Source organism: Euleptes europaea, chromosome 12, assembly GCF_029931775.1.
Source record: "Euleptes europaea isolate rEulEur1 chromosome 12, rEulEur1.hap1, whole genome shotgun sequence".
Classification (NCBI taxonomy): Eukaryota; Metazoa; Chordata; class Lepidosauria; order Squamata; family Sphaerodactylidae; genus Euleptes; species Euleptes europaea.
The window spans coordinates 57754924-57775979 of record NC_079323.1 but is presented as its reverse complement, the minus strand read 5'-3'; the positions used below and the strand labels follow the sequence as shown (position 1 = coordinate 57775979).

Sequence of the window (21056 nt, the reverse complement as noted above, 5' to 3'; positions counted from 1 at the left end):
TTATCTCCAGGCTTGATATCATGTTATTGTCCTAACCCCAGATCTCAGTCCCATACAGGAGTTGGGCAATGACTTTACTCTGGACCAATTTCAAGGTGGGAACAATCAAGCCGCCACCTTTTGAGCAATAGAACTTCAGGATAGCCCCAGTCAATCTCACTACTGAGGACTTTATCATCTCAATATGAGCCTTCCAAAAATCTCAATATGAGCCTTCCAAAAATGATTTTCCGAGAATGATACCCCAAGGTATTTAAAGCTGTGGCACTGATCTATTGGAGTGTTGTCCAGTGAAACCTGCTTTTAGGTATTCAAAATCCTATTTGTAAAATGGGTGAATGGATTCCTAATTTCATTAATGTGTGGCATTCCCTTTTTCTTAGATGAAGGAAGTGAAAACTAAAGGGACAGGCCTCTTGCCTTTCTATCCTTTGGCTAAAAACTAACTTTAGGTATTCATTCTAAATATGAAGTCCACACTCCAGAATGTTAGGTGGTTAAATGGTAGCTTTATTGGTTTCATTTGGAGTTGAGTACCATTGGCAGCTTACAAGTCTTAATATTTAAATTGTTTCATTACTTCATATAATATGAAGAGAGTCCTCATATAATGCAGAATGTATCTGAACTATGTGCACTACATCTCCTTTTGCTGAACACTTAAAGTGAAGTGTGTGTTTGTAAATCTCTGTAGCCTGTCCTCAGCGTCTGCACCCAATCATGGCAGCAGGTGTCATGGTTACTCTGTGAATGCAGAAATGCATCTTTCTGTCTTTGTTGGGTATGATGGCATGAATCTGATACAGATACTTTCCCCGTATAATGAATTCTGAATGGAATGGATCGCCCCACTTTCCTTCTCCTGTGCTTCCCCGAAAAATGCTTCTGAGAGACCCTCAGGAAGAATGGAATGTGGCATGACTAGCAAAGGGTGAAGGATAAGTGGCAATCAGCCTTTTACCCTCTTATGTGCTTTCTCTGTTCACGGAAGAGCTAAAGAAAGAAGGGAAGGAGCAGATTCTGTAGACTTCCTCTTGAGATGGTCCCCCACTTTCTGTTCCACTTTCACAAGTCCTGAATCTAATTTGAAACACTTCCTGCATTTGTTTACAGTGCAAGGCAAATCTAAGCAGACATATCTAATACTGGATATTTAATAACATTAGCAGTTGCCAAGTCCCCCCCCCCATGTCAATTAAGATAAAAAATACAAATTTTCTTAAGTGTTAATGGCCCAGGCTAGCCTGATCTCTTCAGATCTCAGAAGCTAAGCAGGGTCAGCCCTGCTTAGTATTTGGATGGGAGACCACCAAGGAAGTCCAGGGTTGCTGTGCAGAGGAAGGCACTGGCAACCCACCTCTGTTAGTCTCTTGCCTTGAAAACCCCATAAGGGGTCGCCATAAGTCGGCTGCGACTTGATGGCACTTTACACACACACAGATAGTTCCTCTTCTTTAATTTTTGATTTCAGTGTGACATTGTTCAGGGCCAAATTGGCCATATGAATAGTATCATTAAAGTAAGTAAGATTTAATTGCAGAATACTCTGAGATAAATAGTGCATTGTAGGGGCAATCCTGGTGGAAATTGCTTCACAAAAGTGTTAAAATGGAAGATGTGCCCTTGTATGGATTAATAGGCATCATTATAAGTTAATGAATGTTTCCAAACCAGTGTCAGAAAGGTGCTTCATCCAAATGGAACCTTGCAAGTGCCCTAGTTTAAAATTATTGGCTGTTCTTGTGAACGTGTCAGGTTGCATATGAAAACCTGTGCTTTTCTTCCAAATATGTTGAGACTGGCTTTTCTGTACAAAGCTTCATAATGTATTTTCCAGAGGTTTATGTGGAGTAGGGTGTATGCAACATGTGTTCTGAGTTTTGCCCTGGTTTGCAAGACATTGTGCACATTGAGGATTTGTGTGTCTGCATTCATGTATGTTAGAGCTGTTGAATTTGGGTGCTTTGGCTGAATAAATTCAGGAGTCTTTGTTCTACTACATATGTAATGTAACATAAAAATACTTTTTAAAGACAAATATTTGAAAGTTTACTTTGGACTAAAACATCTATACTTGGGTTGAATTGACTTTCTTCCTTTTGCTTGTCTTCTAATTGTACTGTATACAATCAAGCCAAACTAAAGCCCTACAAATCCCACTGCTTTCAGTGGAAAGGTTGAGCATATTGGTATCAGCGAGGCTTAAAATTGTTTTAACTGTAGATTGCCTTCAATGACTAATTAGTTTAAACTAAGTCCACTTAACTGAAACTAAATGCAAGTCCTGATACTGAATGTGAAAGGTTGTGTCGGTGGCAGTTGTGCAAAGGAGTGGGTTCAGAAATTTTTGATAGTCTGCTGTCCTGCGGAATCACAGTAATATGTGTACAGAGTAGTCTTAATGCAATTAGGAATGTCATTTGTCTTTAGTGTTCATAAAACAGTTGTGGGATTGTAGGCTTAGACTTGCAGGAAGGTCAAATACACACGCAAGTCTGATAGTTTTCTTGAGACTGGCATATTTCTGAAGAGTCTTGCACTGATTTACAGCTAATTTTTTTTTTAATGTCCAGGTACGCAAGGAGTTACACCCCCTAGTCCAGTGATTGGGCTACAGACACCTTCTACTGGCCTTCTTGGTGCACGACCTGGTTTGATACCACTCCATCGACCTCCAGGAATGCCACCACCTCACCTGCAGAGATTTCCAATGATGCCACCTCGGCATATGCCTCCCCATATGATGCACAGAGGACCACCTCCAGGCCCTGGAGGCTTTGGGATGCCACCACCTCATGGGATGAAAGGCCCTTTCCCACCACCTGGTCACTTTGTGAGGCCTGGAGGAGGGCCAGATAATAGAGATGGAAGGCAATTTAGGAATGATAGGCAGCCCTTCAATCCCAACAGAGACCAGGAAAGATTTGGAAGGAGGTCTTTTGGAAATCGAATAGAAAATGAGCGTGAGCGCTATGGTAACCGCAATGATGACAGAGAACATGAGCGACTTGGTAATCGTGAAAGGAGAGAATGGGGAAGAAGAAGCCCTGAACGTGACAGACATAGAGACTTGGATGAAAGAAATAGGCGTTTCAGTGGACACAGAGAGAGAGATTCTAGGGATAGGGAGTCTCGCAGAGAAAAGGATGAAAATCGAGGAAAGGAGAAACCTGAGTTGACAGACAAGGTAGATGGTGTCAAAAACCATGAATCCCAGAGTGGCAAAGTGGAAAACACAGACACTGTTTCAGAACTTAAAGGGGAGTCTGAACCCACAGATGCAAAGCCTGCTGAAGAGTTAACATCTGAGGCTACCTCATCTCTTGAACAACCTGAAAAGTCTGCTGGTTCAGTTGCAGACACAACTCACTAGAGACTGGAATTTTTGTTCAAAAAAAAAAGTGACATTGGGAGTGTAGAGCTTTAGAGTTGTACAGTATGCTGTATATTTTGCTTCTGCTATATCGCAACTCCATAGTTTATGGGGCTATGTAAGCAATTTAATTGCTCTCCTATTTAAAAATTACAAAATGACACAAATGAATAAACCATTACCCATTTTTGCTGTAACTTTTTAAAAGTTTTGACTTTTAAAAGTTTACAAGTCCGAATTAGAAGTGCTTTCTATTTTTTTTTTAATTTAAGTGAAGGTAACGGTGAAAGCTCCTCAAGACAAATAGGGATGTGTTTTTAATAAACTCTATTTTCGTAACAAACTTTAATGTGTGCTATTCTTCCTACACTGCACTGAAGTGGTAAAGGATTGTTCAACATCTTAAAGTTTGAACTGTTAATGCTGTATTGGAGTCTAAATTAGACTTTGTTTAAATTTGTTAAACATGTTTGTATAACAGTTCACAGAAGCTAAATATTTGTAGTAGTTACGTTGATTCTTAGATTTCTGCATTTTAATTATCTACGTGACTATATTAGATAAAAAAATAGTAGCTTTAAATGTTTTAAGACAAATTTTAGAGTTTGCAGTGGAACCAACTTTTATTTTTGCTTTTGTTTTCCACAATCCAATTGATGCTATGGTAAAATGTTGTCCCAAAAACAAATTTCCTGATAAAGTGAGATCTCGGAAAGCACATCAGCATATTTTTGTGATTGAATCCATAGGTGTATTCAGGGGAGGCAAGGTAAAATAAAAATAAAAAGACACATCAAGTTACCACTGTATTCTAACGTGTCATGGGTAGAATATTTGAAAGCAGATTTTTAATAAGTCTTCAAATATTGTCTGTTCTGCCAGTAATCTGACTACTTCATAACCTAGTCATATCATCTGTCCAATTACTTTTAACTAAAGAAACAAGTACTGAATATATTAGCTCCTATACAGCGATTTTAAAAAAATGCAGTCAGTACTAACAAGCGGCAAGCATGAAGAACTGTGTACACTTCCTGTTTCCGTAATTAACCCCATGCACAAGGTGAAACCCTGACTCTCATTAGTTGCAACGAACAGTTGAAGCTCTTATGCTTTGAAGAATACCATCCAGTTTTGATTTTCTGTATGTTTTCTGTTCTTGCTAGACATGGTAAGTTCAGGTGCTGCTCCCATTTAGCCAAAAAAAAATTGATTTGTTTCCCTTGTTCAAAGGTGGGATTTAAGGAAGAAACATTTTTCTTGCAATAGTAGAATAAAAAAACTTCATATACTTGTGAAATCAATTTCCCTGTGTTGAACTTTTGTTTCCATACCATTTTCGTTAGCTCAAAAAACTAACAAAAACTAGTTTAACACCACTACCTACATTATGAAAAGGGCAACTGAGTATTTAGTAGGTACTGAATACAACTGGATTCAGGTCATAGTTATAAATAAAAGCTCAAACAAGCATAAGGGTGCCTTGAAAGAATTGTGGAGGTCTTATTCAGACTGTTATTTCAAAACCGTGAAACTACAAAGGAATGTATGGACTTCATGCTGGTAATTATGCTTTGGGGGAGAACTTGAAAGTGTACAAGGATAATACTGGCAAAGCTTGGCAAAGCTATTGCTAAACTGTCTTGATAGGAAATGAGTACTACTTACATTGTTCAAATGCAAGATTGCTAAACCTACAATGAATATTTTCAGCGAAGCTTCTTTCCAATCTTGTCACAAAGGTCCTCAAGTCTGCCTGAGTGCTGTTAAATTGCCAAAACTTTTGGAGGCACTTGAGTGTGAAGTGACTGGTAGATTTAAGCTGTGCTATTAAACAGACTACAGGTCAATGGGACTTGTAAATGGGTTCAGGTCTGTATTTCATGTTCTAAAACAATTTTAGACAAATTTGCCACTATCACTTTTAATGAAGTAGTTTTCTTTTGTACCACTACTAATCAGGGACGGTTCACTGTGTTAAGTCAGCACAAACAAGTGCAAAGCATGAATGTGAATAGTGAAGAAGAATGTTGAACAGCTCATGTTACTAACACATGGGTACACATGACAGGTATGATACCAATTAACTGAAAGCTACTATCCATTTCAAAGCTATTCAGATAGCTTTAAATGTGTTTCATGTGTTTTTCGCTCAAGAACAGGCTTGGAATAGTGAACAAACCTACAGCTACTTAAATGAAGTTGAATAAACCACTAATTGCCACTGCCGTAAATAGAACTGTAAACTATGTTGTATTTTCTAGAGCAAAAAAGGCAGGGAGAAGGGAATACTAATTTGGAACCCAGCTTTAGGTAAGCCTCAGATTTCCATTGCATATTGATTCAAAGCTAAAACAAACTCAAGACTTCATTTGAACTCCTGCAATGTATTAAATTTGGTCACAGAATAAACTGATAACAGGTTTCAAAGTAAGGCTACTTCAGCTTGTTCACATAGTCCTTGGTATAGTGGAAATCTAACTACACATTAGTGTGATTCATGTGAAGATCAGTTACAGCAATGAAAAATCCTTCCATAAGAGTGGCCTGTCAGAACTGCATGACATCCTATCTTATAACTTCAAACACTTTTCCAGTGAAAGTGAAATGGTTAAGTTATCCCAGAAGACTATCTATGAGAAGTAGTGAACTGGTGGCACACAATCTCTGCCTACTGGCAACTGCTCTTCGAATAATGTTTCATTGCTACTTTAATTACAAGATATATAAAACAAACTTGTCAGCTTAAATTCCATTTAACAGAGCCATGTAATTAAATGATTTTTTTACCCTAATTAACTACAGAACTTAAATTTCACAGGTACATTTACATTCCACATGAAGTGCTTGAAGGTCTAATTCTTAGCAAGCCCAATCACACCACAAGCTAGACGAGCACCAGCATTTCCAGTTTTCAAGCTTTCTTCATTTCCTCCTCTACCCAAGTCATCTTCTTTCTCATGAACCTAGAAGTAGCAAATAAATCACAATTATCTCATGTTTTACAATAGCAAACAACTGAACCAATATAAATTATTTCTTAGTTCAACAGTGATCTGAATATAGTTGTAAAAAGGTTGGAGAATCTACAACCCTACACTCAAGGCAAACTTAGAAGTTCAGTCTCTCAATATATCTGGGCCAAGGCAATAACTACTATAACTCACAAGTAGGTTTTGTCTACATGTATCAGGGAAAGAAGCATTTAGTTCAGGTTGAGGATTACAGCATAAACTTTCTTGGCGCTAATTGGTCACAAGCATTCTCAGTACACTTGGGTAACTGAAGATCCAATCAGATATTGACAGACCCCCTCACTATAGGTTTTTGGCTAACAAAAAACTTTGAAGAGTTTGCACTTGTGGCTAAAAGAACCAGTGCTTCCCATAAAGCCTACACTATAGTGTACTTTAAGGCTACAAGACTTATTAAAAACAATACCCTCCATTTCTTTATATATATATATATATATATATATATATATATATATATATATATATATATATATATATATATATATATATATATATATATATATATATATATATATATATATATATATATAAGGATTTAAGTGCAACAAGGTCAGCTTCTGGAACAGTATTAAAAACACCCAGGGAACTACATGATTCTTCACCTCATGAAGCTTTCAGCAAGAAGATTCTGCTATATTCAGAAACAATCCGGCCTTCAAGTGCATTATTTTCATTTATGCGGGATTGTACACTCAACCTACTGGTTATGCAAGCATGTATATATCAGCCAGTGTGGTGGTTAGTGTCAGACTACTATCTGGGAGACCCAGGTTCGAACCCCACTCTACCACAGAAGCTACCTGGGTGATGTTGTGCCAGTCACACTGTCACCCTAACTTACAACTTACCTCACAAGGTTGTTTTGAGTATAAATGGAGAAGAGGAAAATAAAATAAGCTGCTTTTTGGTCCCCACAGGGGAGAAAGGGTATAAACAAAGAAAAAGAGAAGCAGCAGTTCTCCATGTAAGCTTTACATCAGCCCATAACACGACTTAGTACTTGAGACATGCAGCAAAGATCTTCATCAATAACAGACTCCTAACCAAGACCATCAATCTGATGCCTTTTCCCCCACAGAACCTGTAGGGCCGCATGTGTCCAAAATAATACTTACCACCATGGTACGCCCAATAATTGAATATGGTCCCGTGAGAGAAATAATTTCATCCTTTATTTCCAATTTTGCCACACGAGAGGCATCTGCAGTCACATTTCCAAGATCCCCAACATGCCTAGAACATAATTATTTTGGTTTACTTTGCTAGCAATAGCTAAATGTGGTTTTATTGAGGTGCTACTTACCACACTCACTGTTAAAGATGAGAAGCTGATGGCTTCAGTGAACTGTAGTCAAGCGTTAAGACAAGTACAACTAAATCACACTGAATTTGCAAGGTAGCACAATATCTTGCTGTTCAATTATTTCTATATGCTGAATCTCCTTAATACTTTCTCCATCTCAGTAAGAAAGCCTTTTCCAACCATGTAATCTATCTATGTATAAGAGCCATGAAAGTGAGTCCTGAGTTGACAAACAGCAAAATCATTAAGACTCAAAACTAGCACTAATCATTAACACTAGGAGGTAGCTTTAGTATCCTGTTCTAGCAATTGCTTTGCTGAGCTTTTACCGCTGACCAAATACTGGAATTCTCCACACATGCAATTCCAATAGCATTAGCTATAAGAGCAACACAGGGAAAGGTATTGACAATTTTGGTGTACAGTCTAGGTTGTTCTAAAGAGTTCAGATGGAGTTCTATTTGCAATTTAGAGTTCCCATTAGAGAACTGACACTTTAACTGAAACGCACTCAAGTATTGATGGATTCATTGTATGGTTGTATTTAGCTTGTTCTAGTACTTGTATTTTATTTTATGTAATCCTGAATAAACTACATGTAGGACAAAGCTGTCTTGCTCTGTGTCAAATAACTGTCACATATGACTAAACCAATACCCTATTTCAGTATTTGTCAAGAGCTGGTGGGTGGATTATCTTCATTTATATGTTTTCTTTTAAGCAACCAAAGGAGCTACATGACATATTTACTATCCACAGCCTTCTAATCAATATAGAATCATAGAAGGGGCCACCAGGGCCATCTAGTCCAACCCCCTGCACAATGCAGGAAATTCACAACTACCTCCTCCCCACACTCCCAGTGACCCCTACTCCATGCCCAGAAGATGGCCAAGATGCCCTCCCTCTCATTATCTGCTTAACGTAAAAGAATCAGCATTGCTGACAGATGGCCAACTAGCCTTTGCTTAAAGACCTCCAGGGAGGAAGTGCTTACCACCTCCCAAGGAAGCCTGTTCCACTGAGGAACTGCTCTAACTGTTAGAAAATTCTTCCTAATGTCTAGACGGAAACTTTTGATTTAATTTCAACCCGTTGTTTCTGGTCCGACCTTTTGGGGCAACAAAAAACAACTCAGCACCCTCCTCTAATATAGGCAGCTAAAAACTGGCTGATGGGCACGACTCTTTGTTCTCTCCAGTGGCTGTGCTGCTGCAAAACACCGAATGATTATTAACAGTTTATATGTTGAGAGGGTCAGGCACTAAAGCTATATACCAACAGTTCAGTTTCCGTAACTGAACAGACAAGTCAATTTGGCTAGAAAAACTCTCTTCCACCCTAGAGACAGGAGAAACTATGCCATCGGCAGAAAAGAGAGAAATCCAAAGCCTAAGGATGCCAAAAAGGTATGGACGCATCCCAAGAACAGTGGTAATGGAAGAAAAATCCATAGGACAACCTGAAAAATGGACTGTGGATGAGGCAGATCAGTGAGAAGCTAGCTTCCAAAAAACCCCACACATGGCCTTCAAAAAAAGGTGCAGACGGGAAGCAGTGTGGTAATAGGGGCAGCTGAGTGTAAATTATGAATTGCTGGTGTGACTTTATGAAAATGTGACCTTAAAATCACAGAAGGTAAGAAACTGTTCCATACTCACCTCACTGCATCCTGTGGCCCACCATGTGTTTTGTTGTCAGGATTGAAGTGAGCACCTGCACTGGTACATCCTATAAAAAGGTACCAAAATATCAGCATCTCTGCACAAACAAACTTTAGACAAATCAGTACTGGCAACTCTTTCCATGAATACCATTTGTAGTCATTTAGACACTTAAACTATTAGATCAAGTCAGTTAGAATATGTGAATTAATAGTCATCTATTTACTTTTTTTCTAACTTATGACAATTCTGCCATGAATGCAAATCCTTCTTTCTCTACTAGGATTTTACAAGAGGTCCTGTGCTTGGAGAGACATGCTAGGGTGAGGTGCACTGCATTAGAAACTGAAGATAAAATGCAAACACCTTCAAGTCCCCATCTCAATTCTACAGAACCCTGGGATCAAGTTCCCACCTGTTTTATAATGCTCTTCACAATTTTAATATTAACTTGGGCAATGATTTACTGCAATTTAATAACCCAAACTCTATTCTTTTACCAATGTCAGCAAAAACCATAAACAGTAGCTAATAATAATTAAAGCATGATTAAGGTGTTACCGTTTGTGTTGTCTCCATATTCATGGACATGAAATCCATGCTTTCCTGGAGTCAAACAGTTAATACTTCCTGAAATAAATACCGGTCCCTCATCCTGAAACAGAGAAAGCAACAGAGGTATTTGTCAAAAAGCATTTTCAGCTCCAATACAACTATAATTATTCTATATGTCCAAGGTACTTTGATCTGCTCAACATTTAATTACGCTAAAAGAGACCTACCACTCTGACCAGAAAAACAACCCTTCCTAACCTTACGAACCCTTCTATACTAATTTTTTAACTGCCTTCTCAACATGAGCAGGAAAATCTTGAGTTCCAGTAGCATACTGTACAGAGGTGTAATTGTTTAACACATGCTCTGGCTTAATCATGCAAGCCTGTGCCTGTAAGTCACCAGTGATGAGGGAAAATAGCAGCTGGAGACTCTTAGACTACTCTTACCCCTACTTTGTGGCATGCTCTTTTTCTGGTTATTTCTGTGACCTCTACATAGTATCTACTGTTTAATGCTGGTTGCAGCACAATACCGAAGACTTCCACTTTCCATAGCTTCCTCCCCCCCACAGTTCAAACTTAAGGGTTTCTGAATGATGAAGTTATTTATAATGTTTAAACTACAAGCAGACTGCAAAGAGCTCCGAAAGAACCTCTACAAATAAAATGAATGGGCAACAAAAGGCATGTGAGGCTTAATGTAAGCAAGAGTAAACTAATGCACAGAACAAAAAAAAAATCCTAATTTCATGCACATGTTGATGGAATTAGCACTGGCTAGCTAGGAAAGGAATGTTGGTTGTAATGGGTACTTAAAAGCATATAATTGTAGAGTTGGAAGGGGCCTCCAGGGTCATCTAGTCCAACCCCCTGCCCAATGCAGGAAATTCATAACTACCCCACACTCTCAGTGACCCCTGCGCCATGCCCAGAAGATGGCAAAAAAACTCCAGGATCCCTGGCTAATCTGGCCCGGAGGAAATTTGCTTCCTGACCTCAAAGTGGCAACCAGCATTTCCCTGTGCATGTAAGAAAGGGCCATGAAAGCCAAGCACTGATGCAACCCTTCCTGCCCTCCCTCTCACGATCTGCCTAAGTTCACAGAATCAACATTGCTGTCAGATGCCCTTTTAGCCTCATGTTCAATGAAAACATGCAGCAACTAAAGGGCAAAATCCCTGTTAGAATTATTAGGAAACATTACAAACAAAACTGTATCATGTCTTCATAGTCTAAAAATATATATTTATTCTGAACACTGAATGCAGTTCTGGTCATTCATCTTAAAAACTCCAGAAAGGGAGCAAAAGGCAGGCCACAAAACTGATAAAGGAACTGAAGCATCTTTCTTAACTTGAAAAGGTGGCTTGCACCTTTGAAGGTTATAGTATATGCAATGTGGAGTGTGAGCCATTTCTCATATTAGAACTCAGGATTACACTATGGAATTGAAGGAGATAGAAGAAACATTACATGCAACATACACTTATCTTAGAAAATTTCCTGCTATAAAATATGGCAAAGACCATTGGCTCAGATGGCTTTAAAGGTGAATTAAAACCATTCATAGAAAGCAGTTCTACCAACATTAGCTAAGCAGAACCTCTACAGTTGCAGACAGTATGTCTCTGAATACTACCTGGTGGAGACCAACAGAGAAGAATGGGTACTGTCTTCATGACCTGCTTTCCAGGACTGAAATTAGAGGACAATTGCCTAAATAGATGCACTCAGTATAAGATGTTTCTTAGACAGTTCATTAAAACTTATAAAATCATCCTTTATTCTAACAAACCTGTTACATAGGCCAGATAGAAACAGTGTAATTTCCCATGTTTACAGGTAGTTTCACAATTTTAACAAGGATCTCTTATTCCCAAAGCTACATACCACAGTAGTGCATGTTGCTCAAATTTACTGTAACAAGCAAAGAAACCTGGGCTACATGCCAAGGACAAGCAAAGTTTCGTTAATTTAACATTAAAGCAACATGCATATTAAATAGCCTTGAGCAAGAGCTTATAAAGCAAAATGTGCTCTTTTAAGCTTGCACCTACACCTTCACTACTTAGATATTAAGCGTGCCTCAACAGGGACACCTGGAGTTATATATTCAGTTAGCCAAAGAGGATGTGTTTAAAACAGTATTGTGCGGGTGTTAAAACGGAACCATGGGGCACAATCCTACCGCAGAAGACGGCCACGTATCAAGCGGTAACTCAACCAGGAGCCAAAGAGTTTCCAGACCAGAAACATACAACTTCCAGCACATGTGCCAACAGCAGTAGATTGGACCATTTTGCTTGGTACTCAGGTCAACACATCTGCTCCGGCAAATGAGGCGCCAGCAGAGCAGGAGAAGGCAAAAGGTATGGCTTATGCCCATCACCACCTCCCAGACATTCACAGCCACCTGTTGAGATGCCGGCAGTTCCACTGGGGCTTGGCATGCTCCAAGCATGTAGAATCCTCGTCCACCCCTTCCTTACCATTTTGTTTGCCAGCCCAACATCTTCCCAGGTAGATGCTGAATTGTTTTGGCCCTTGGTCCAAAAAGGCTGCTTACCTCTGTTGGACACGTGGAACTGCAGTCTTACAGAACAAGTCTTGATAGAGTAACTGAGCCTAGCCTCAAGCATCATTTCAACTATTTTCACGACCTACAGAACCCTACAAAACCAGCACACCAGTTCACAAGCTGTGGTACATAAGAATTAAGGCGATATTTTACAAGGTAAGTATATGTAAGCAAGACTGTACTGATAAAAAAGTTGCATGTGGGTAAACCAAATTGTTCAAATGTAATTATGTAAGTCGCTACCACTTTATTTTGTAGCATACTTACTTGCAGCGAAGTGGCAAGTACAAATAAAGACATCTAAAAGATCACATAATCCCTTATGGTCACAAGGACCATATTACTCCAGTCTTGGCCTATCTACACTGTCTCCCAAACTGTTTCCAGGCACAATGCAAGACACTGATGTTTACCTGTAAAGCCTTGACCTGTTTAAAGAACAAAGCCCATGAGCTGTACTCAGAATGAGCACGCTGTCCTGTGAATATCCCTTTAAATGTGGAGCTTCCTGCTTTCCAGGCACAGAAAAATCTCTATGTAGGAGCAGCCTATGTGCAAATAATGCTACTCAAGCTAAGTACTTATCATCTACTATTTTGTTTTGATGGCAGCTCACGTTCCTCCCTGTGACCTGTTAAATTAAAATAATATCAGTGAAGACTCAAGAGCCAAACAAAACAAGCTACTGCATCACAGAAATAAAAACCATATCAATTAAGACTCAAGAGCCAAATAAAACAAGCTACTGCATCACAGAAATTGATTGTTAGCTGCCTTAAGGATTTTTAAAGCTAGTTTTAATTAGGAATGTCCCCAGAATCCTGTAATTTTTACAGGCATTGCTGTGACAATAAGTGTGGGTATGAAATTCGATGCCATTTAAAACATACTGCCTAACACTGAGACGAATTCGGCAGGATATTTAACGGTCATTACATGCATCTTGTACATTTCCATAGCGTTAATCGCATGACCTCCTAAAACCTGTTTGCCAACGGGATTACATTTCAAAAACTCACTCCGCTCTCCTTATTCTCCCTCTCGAGGTTGCTCTCCAGCAGCTATGACTCAGCAATTGCCTTTCTTTGGGGCGGGGAAGCACAACGCAGGTTAATAGCACATTCCCCTTTGATCTACTATGAAACCCAGATAACCTTGCGACTCTGCTGATGGATGCACTCCAGGGCGAGGGAAAGCAAACCCAGAGTCCACAACGGTCAAGAGGCTAATTATACTACACTAGATTACTGCTGGGGAATTTTCATTTTGCTAAAACCACTTCATTCAAACAAAAGGGACGAAATTGTAAGAATTGGTCCTTGCACGTGAAACACCAACGGAGGCAAGTTTGGCTTCACGATTCGAAACAAAGGTTTCCATTCCCCGCACACAACCCCGCCCAGTAGCCTTTAAAAGCAGTCCACCCAGGTCGTCCGCGTTGGTTGCACGATGAAATTCCTGAACACGGGTCAACCGCGTCATAAACCCGGTTTAAAAGTGTCACGAGTCCAAAGGCCATTTAGGCATGGGTTGTTGTTCTTTTTGCCTTGGCTTGGCCGCTCTCTAGATGCCCATTTTCCCCCATCCGAATTCTCCAAACTCAACAATAACCCCCCATGCAGAGTTTGGAGAAATCAGATGGGGGGGGGGAATGGGCATCTAGAGAGCAGCGAATCCAAGGCAAAAAAGCAAACAAACCCATGCATAAACGGCCTTTGGACTCATGACACTTTTAAACCGGGTTTACAACGCAGTTGACCCGTGTTCAGGAATTTCATCGTGCAATCCAAGGCAAACCTTCCCGTGCAATCCAAGGCAAAGCCTGCCATGCAATCCAAGGCAAAGCTTCCACAGCCCATAAGATTATCAACCCTTTTCAGAGTTACCCTTCTGCATGGGTTGTTGTTGTTGTTGTTTTTTGCTTTGGACTCGCCGCTCTCTAGATGCGCATTTTCCCCCCATCTGAATTCTCCAAACTCTGCACGGGGTGGAGGCTTATTGTTGAGTTTGGAGAATTCAGACGGGGGGAAAATGCGCATCTAGAGAGCGGCGAGTCCAAGGCAAAAACAACAACCACCCATGCATAAATGGCCTTTGGAGTCGTGACACTTTTAAACCGGGTTTACGACGCAGTTGACCCGCGTTCAGGAACTTCACTGTGCAATCCAAGGCAAACCTTCCCATGCAATCCAAGCAAAGCTTCCACTGCCCATAGGATTATCAACCCTTTCCAGAGTTACCCTTATGCATGGTTTTGTTTTGGTTTTTTTGCTTTGGACTCGCCGCTCGCAGTTGACCCGTGTTCAGGAACTTCCCCGTGCAACCCAAGGCGAAGCTTCCCGGGCACGAACGGCCAAAGCCTCCCCCACCCCCCACCGCTCGACTTTGCACGGCTCAGCGTCTTGTTTAAACGGTGCGGGGATGCACGCAAAACCAGCGCCGCTTTGCACGCCGGGGCCCCAGACCTGGGGAGCGCACGCGCGCGCGCGCGGCGGCTCGCTTGCACGGGCTGCAGCGCTGTTTGCACGACCGGCCCCCTGGGGAGGCCCTTTCCCTAGCCAGCACCACGCTGAAACCGGGCCCCGCGCCCACGGAGCACGCCCACCACGCAACCGGGCCTGAGCCAAGGGCAGAGGCGGCGGCGCGCGCCTGCCAGCAGGCCGGGCCGTCCCCGCCAGCCCGCAGCAACGACCCTGCGCGGCCCCAGGGGTGCAGACTTTCCCCTGCACCCCACGCCCGGAACGCTGGAAGAATGACCAGGCCGCAGCCCGTCAGGGCCGGGCAGGCCGGAGCCGCGGGAGGCCGCGGGGGGCTTGCCTGCTGCTCGAAGTGGACGACGCCTTTGACCTCGCCGTCGCCGGCCAGGACGCACACCGCCTTCCTCGTCGCCATGTCGCTCCCCCTCTCTCTCTCTCTCTCTCTCTCTCCCGCCAGCAACAACCCCGCCTTCCGCCTCGAGACGCGCCTGCGCCACGAGTGCCCCGCCCCGCCCCCTCCGCCGCCTCTTATAGCCTCTGCGCGTCGCCTGGCGTCCAATCGCAGCGCCTCGCTTCCAATGACGCATTAAAGGCGCGGGCGGATTGGTCGCAGGGGTGCCTGGGGGCGGAGTCTCCCTCGTTCTGTTCGGGTTGGAGAAAAGGCGCGGGCGGATTGGTCGCAGGGGTGCCTGGGGGCGGAGTCTCCCTCGTTCTGTTCGGGTTGGATGAAAGGCGCGGGCGGATTGGTCGCAGGGGTGCCTGGGGGCGGAGTCTCCCTCGTTCTGTTCGGGTTGGATAAAAGGCGCGGGAGGATTGGTCGCAGGGTTCCCTGGGGGCGGCGTCTCTCTCTCGTTCTGTCCGGGTTGGATAAAAGATGCAGGCGGATTGGCCGCGCGGTCCCTGGAAGGCGGGGATCGAAACGCGGCCGCGTTTCGATCCCCGCCTTCCAGGGACCGCGCGGCCAATCCGCCTGCATCTTTTATCCAACACGAACAGAACTAGGGAGGCTCCGCCCCTGCGACCTGGGAACACCCCCCACCCACCCCCCGTTTTGTTTTCGGTGAGCGTGGAGTTGTCCTGCCTGGAGAAATGCGCTCGTTTCCACCGCCCATAAGATTATCAACCCTTTTCAGAGTTACCCTTATGCATGGGGGAGTTTTGCCTTGGATTTGCCCTCCTCTTTTTTTTTATTATTTTTTAAATTATTTTCAATTATATTTTTAATTATTTATTATTATTTAATTATTTTTTTAATTATTTTTTTTACTGTTGGGTAACTTTTCAGCAACATATTCCTTTCACAGGTAATACTAATGAAAATTTTAACAACGCTGTCAAAAATCATTTTTGTCTATTAATAAAAAATTTAATTAAAAGGCTTCCCCTCACCTTCCTCCATCTTATTCTAAATTTATCTACTCTTTTGTATAGTAATTCTAATCCAAAAAAAATACTTCTAACTTAGTTACCAAATTAATTCTTAATTATGTAGTTCATTACAGTTATTACATGTTTATTGTTAGTTTAAATTAGATTTTAAATTAGATTAAATTAAATTACATTTGCCCTCCTCTAGATGCGCATTTTCCCCATCCGAATTCTCCAAACTCTGCACGGGGGTGGGGGGAGCTTATTGTTGAGTTTGGAGAATTCGGATGGGGAAAATGCGCATCTAGAGAGCGGCGAATCCAAGGCAAAAAACAACAACCCATGCATAAATGGCCTTTTGACTCGTGACACTTTTAAACCGGGTTTATGACGCAGTTGACCCTTGTTTAAGGAATTTTTATCGTGCAACCAACGCAGACGATCTGGGTGGGCGGCTTTTTTTTTTAATTATTTCTTTTTATACAAGTTTCTAATATAACTTATTCAACATACATTGTTTGTATAGCGTACTTTTCTCATTCCCTTCCCACCCCTTCCATCCCACTCCCTATCCCCGCTTTTAAAGGCTACTGAGGGGGGTTGTGTGCGGGGAATGGAAACCTTTTTTTCGAACCGTGAAGCAAAACTTGCCTCTGCTGGTGTTTCAAGTGCCCATTTTCAAAACTCTGCATGGGGGGTATTGTTAAGTTTTGAGAATTCGGATGGGGAGAAATGGGCATCTAGAGAGGGGCACAACCTCCCCTGCACGAATGTCCAGCCTACCGAACAAAGCGGGGCTGATCTCGGCAAGCTGTTGCCGAATCACATCCTTGGTGAACGTGCCAGGGGCCGGGCCAGTGGGGAAGGGCCGCTCCCTTTTTTAATATAAATTTTTATTAATTTTTATAACATAACACAAAAAACAAAAACAAACAAATACAATAAAAATAATATAAGAAAAAAATTAACAAAATACAAAAGTATCTATATATAATACCTTCGTAGTTACAAAATTATAAAGACCAAAAAGATACCCCTTCGCCCTCCACCAACCTTAAAAAAAGCTCCCTTTTTGCATCGGGCATCCGTGGTCGATGATCTCTGGGCTTCGACGTCATGTTTCCTAATCGTGGCTGCAGTGGGTTATAGGTCGACCATCTGTTTGTTGCTACATTTTCCACGGGATTTTGCTTTAGGGATTGCAGTTGGATTAAAGCGTATGATTTTATCTGGTGCAATTGTTCTCCGATGACTTGTTCTTACAAAGCAAAATGCCCTCCCGTCTTCTTTTATCTTAAAAGTGTGACTACAGTCTTGATTATTACTGTTTGTTTTCAAATAAAGTTTTTAAAACCCATGTAGCCCCAAAATTACTCTGTGACCTCCATAAGTATGACTTATTTTCATATGCATTTCAGGCATCACCCCATGTTTTACAATTCTACTTTCGTATTTTCAAAAATGTCCTTTGAAGCAGAAGGCTGCTTCAGATGCTGTGCAGTTCCTCCAGCGTGTCCATAAATCTAGCCCATGTGTTGACACATGACAATTGCAAGAGTGTGTATTTCATTGTGCATATATGTGTTGCAACTGGTTGACGTTTCTCAGTTTCTGATCAAATATATAGTCATCTGCATAGAGGTTAAAGGTAAAGGTCCCCTGTGCAAGCACCGGGCCATTCCTGACCCATGGGGTGACGTCACATCCTGACATTTTCTAGGCAGACTTTGTTTACGGGGTGGTTTGCCAGTGCCTTCCCCAGTCATCTTCCCTTTACCCCCAGCAAGCTGGGTACTCATTTTACTGACCTCGGAAGGATGGAAGGCTGAGTCAACCTTGAGACGGCTACCTGAAACCAACTTCTGTTGGGACTGAACTCAGGTCGTGAGCAGAGCTTGGACTGCAGTACTGCAGCTTACCACTCCATGCCATGGGGCATAGAGGTTACATGTGTATTATTGTGGGAAGTATTTCTCCAGTTAGGCATTTCCTAACTTATTAAGCAAGCCTCTGAGCCAGTGATTTCACAGGAGCACCTGAGCAGGACTGGGGTTGGACTCTCTTGCATCCAAACTCACCATTATTGGTCTGCTGGTGTTGTGATCATGAAATAATAATGACTCGTGGTACATACACTTCTGTGTGCTAGGGAGATGTTTCATTTGTGGAGCAGTCAGTATTAAATGAAGCAGTCTCTGCAGGTTGAGAATCTAAACAATTTTGACATAGGCATTTAACATGCACCTTACGAGCTGGATTTATTAGTAGTATACAGCCACATGCAGTGAGCTGAGGTAGAATCAGCTGTTTTGAGGACTGGCAGCAACATTGTAAACAATGTCAGAACCTCATTCTTCTTTTAGGTATAGTTGAATTCATGTGATTGTCTTATTGTGCTGAAGATAAGGAATGGAATGGATCCACACAGTTCATATGACAGTGCAGCTGTATGATTGCCTCAGCACATGCTCAATTTCTAACTCAGTCCTTGTTTACTGATGTGCTACTACTCAATCCACTTCCAGCAATTTTGTAATCATATAACTGTTTATGAAATATTGAGTTCTGTATTAATTTACTCAACATTTGCCATGAACCATGGGCTTAGAGGACATGGGTTGATTTTAATTTCCCTTGCTTTGTCTGGGTTTCTGGCCTCTGAGGATTTCCTATGCTCTTGGGTCAACGTATTTTGTATTTAACTCCTTAACAGGGACCATGTGCTTAACAGATGATTTATCAGAGGGAACAAGTCCTTGTCTTCCCATGCAGAGCTCCCAGGGGAAATTCAACAGTCAGGAATGGTCCTTCCCCATTATGGAGGAACCATTGTAAGCAAGGGGGCAGAAGCCACTTTCCCAAGAGTTCTGTGTGCATTTCCTGGAGTTGGTGTGGATAAGAAAATGGGTCCTTACACAAGAAAAGGGGGCTTTGTTGATTGGATCCAGGTTGTAGAATGTAATATAGGTAAAGGAGGGATTAGCTCAAGGTAGTTGTATTAAAGACTTGCTTAGCTTCCCTTCATTCTGTTAGCCCAGCTAACATTTTGGAACCCTTCCAAAGTTCTCTGTGTACTTTTGTGATAACGTTTCAGTTTGTTTATGTGACTTTTGACTCTTGTAAAGTGACAAGCTTCTACTACTGTTTTACTGTGTGTGTGTGTGTGTGTGTGTGTGTGTGTGTAAAGTGCCGTCAAGTCGCAGCCAACTTATGGCGACCCCTTTTGGGGTTTTCATGGCAGGAGACTAACAGAGGTGGTTTGCCAGTGCCTTCCTCTGCACAGCAACCCTGGTATTCCTTGGTGGTCTCCCATCCAAATACTAACCAGGGCTGACCTTGCTTAGCTTCTGAGATCTGACATGTGTGGGCAGTTGTTGATGGTTTCTGCGGAAGGCCCCACTCAGATGAGCAAAGCTGTCATGGCAGGGAAAGGAAGAGAGGTGGTCCTGCAGATATGAGGTTTGCAGGCCATGAAGGGATTTGTATGTGGTAACCAGTACCTTGAATTGAGCCTGGTAACTGATGGGAAGACAATGGAATGACTGCAGAAAGGATGTAATATGTGTTGAGATTTCTAGACTTTGGATCCCCAAAATTAGCAGAGGCAAATTACACAGCAAAGCTCATATAGTCTGTGCACTGTGCTAAGAACAAACTTACACACGGAGCCTCTTTTATTTTTTGCAAACGAATACGAATCCTTTATTGTAAGGAACTCCATTTCTAGATAGGACAGGGTATAGACAGGTTCCTAAAATAGTCTAACTACATAGGACGGATAGAAATGCAGGTTCCATGTCCCGCCTTCATGGTGCCAAGATAGAGAAGAGAGAGAGAGGAGAAGCTGTTATCAGGAAGGAAGGAAGATTCCTGAGAGTATCAGTCTACACATCAAAGGGGTAGTGTCACAGCAGCAGAGAGCAGGGATGCATGGGGTCTTCACCTGTCTATCTCTCTAATCCTCTGTTAGGCCCCCTCTGAAATCTGTGAGACAAGAGACAACACAAAGTCTTTCACTTCCAACAATATGCAAGTTCCACCTAGCTCCTGATATAGCCAAGCTGTGGCATTTTGTATCAACTGGAGTCTCCAAGTTGACTTCAAGGGCAGACCTATGTAGTATGCATTACAGTAGGGTCAGAAGCTGGGGCCACCAGGTGGGACTCCTGGGCACCCTCCAATGTCCCTTGTAGAAGGTCTTTGGGGTCTCAGTACTGGGACAGAAGGGGGTTAAACTCATCCTGTATCCTTTCTCTTCCACACTAGGACCCTCCACAGCCTGGGAGTGAGAATTCCCATGAGATTTTAGATGGGGTGGGGTGGCAGGGCAATTTTATCCTTCACAGGGAATTCCCCATGTCATCTTCTGGGCCTACTGGCCAGTTGGCAACAGGCCTGGTTACTAGTTATGGTTCCTTAAAGAAGCCATGTGGCTTTACTGCTGGCCTTTGGAGCACTGTTGCCGTTCCGGGGCCTGCCAGCTTCTCCTTAGAGACCAGCAGAGGTGGAACCAGATAGCTGAACCCACTAGGTCTTCTAGGCTAATCAGAGTTGTTTTTTGCAACTGTATTAACATGCTTCTCCAAGAATAATTCTGGGTCTAGTATAACCCCTAGGCTGTTCACTGAGTCAGCAAGGGTTAGCTGAAGTCCATCAAAAGTGGAAAGCTCTATGCTCTTCAAGACTTCAGGCTTCCCAACC

At 42.2% G+C, this 21056-nt stretch overlaps 2 protein-coding genes across 3 annotated transcripts in view; one reads left to right on the top strand and one right to left on the bottom strand.

The window, feature by feature from the left end:
- SCAF4 (SR-related CTD associated factor 4) overlaps positions 1 to 3716 on the top strand; it is a 57028-nt gene extending 53312 nt beyond the window's left edge. For both annotated transcript variants that reach the window (XM_056858102.1, XM_056858101.1), the window contains exon 20: positions 2574 to 3716. In XM_056858102.1, coding sequence (XP_056714080.1) covers positions 2574 to 3373 — 800 coding nt within the window. In that variant the 3' untranslated portion in view covers positions 3374 to 3716. The remainder of the gene's footprint in view (positions 1 to 2573) is intronic.
- A 2420-nt stretch (positions 3717 to 6136) lies between these two features.
- Positions 6137 to 15402, bottom strand: SOD1 (superoxide dismutase 1). Its single transcript, XM_056858209.1, has 5 exons — positions 15328 to 15402; positions 9937 to 10030; positions 9373 to 9442; positions 7524 to 7641; positions 6137 to 6339 (listed from the first exon to the last, which is right to left on the bottom strand). The coding sequence occupies exons 1-5, from the start codon at positions 15400 to 15402 to the stop codon at positions 6229 to 6231; spliced, it is 468 nt and encodes a 155-aa protein (XP_056714187.1). The 3' UTR covers positions 6137 to 6228.
- Positions 15403 to 21056: the final 5654 nt, after the last annotated feature.

What these genes read in the sequence shown, in the direction of transcription:
- SOD1 (XM_056858209.1), bottom strand. Translation starts at nt 15,402, where the DNA reads ATGGCGACGAGGAAGGCGGTGTGCGTCCTGGCCGGCGACGGCGAGGTC. An exon ending in GGGCCACAGGATGCAGTGAG is followed by an intron (nt 7,642 to 9,372) that starts GTGAGTATGGAA and finishes ATTATGTTCTAG; the next exon opens with GCATGTTGGGGATCTTGGAA. An exon ending in TTATTGGGCGTACCATGGTG is followed by an intron (nt 6,340 to 7,523) that starts GTAAGTATTATT and finishes TGCTACTTCTAG; the next exon opens with GTTCATGAGAAAGAAGATGA.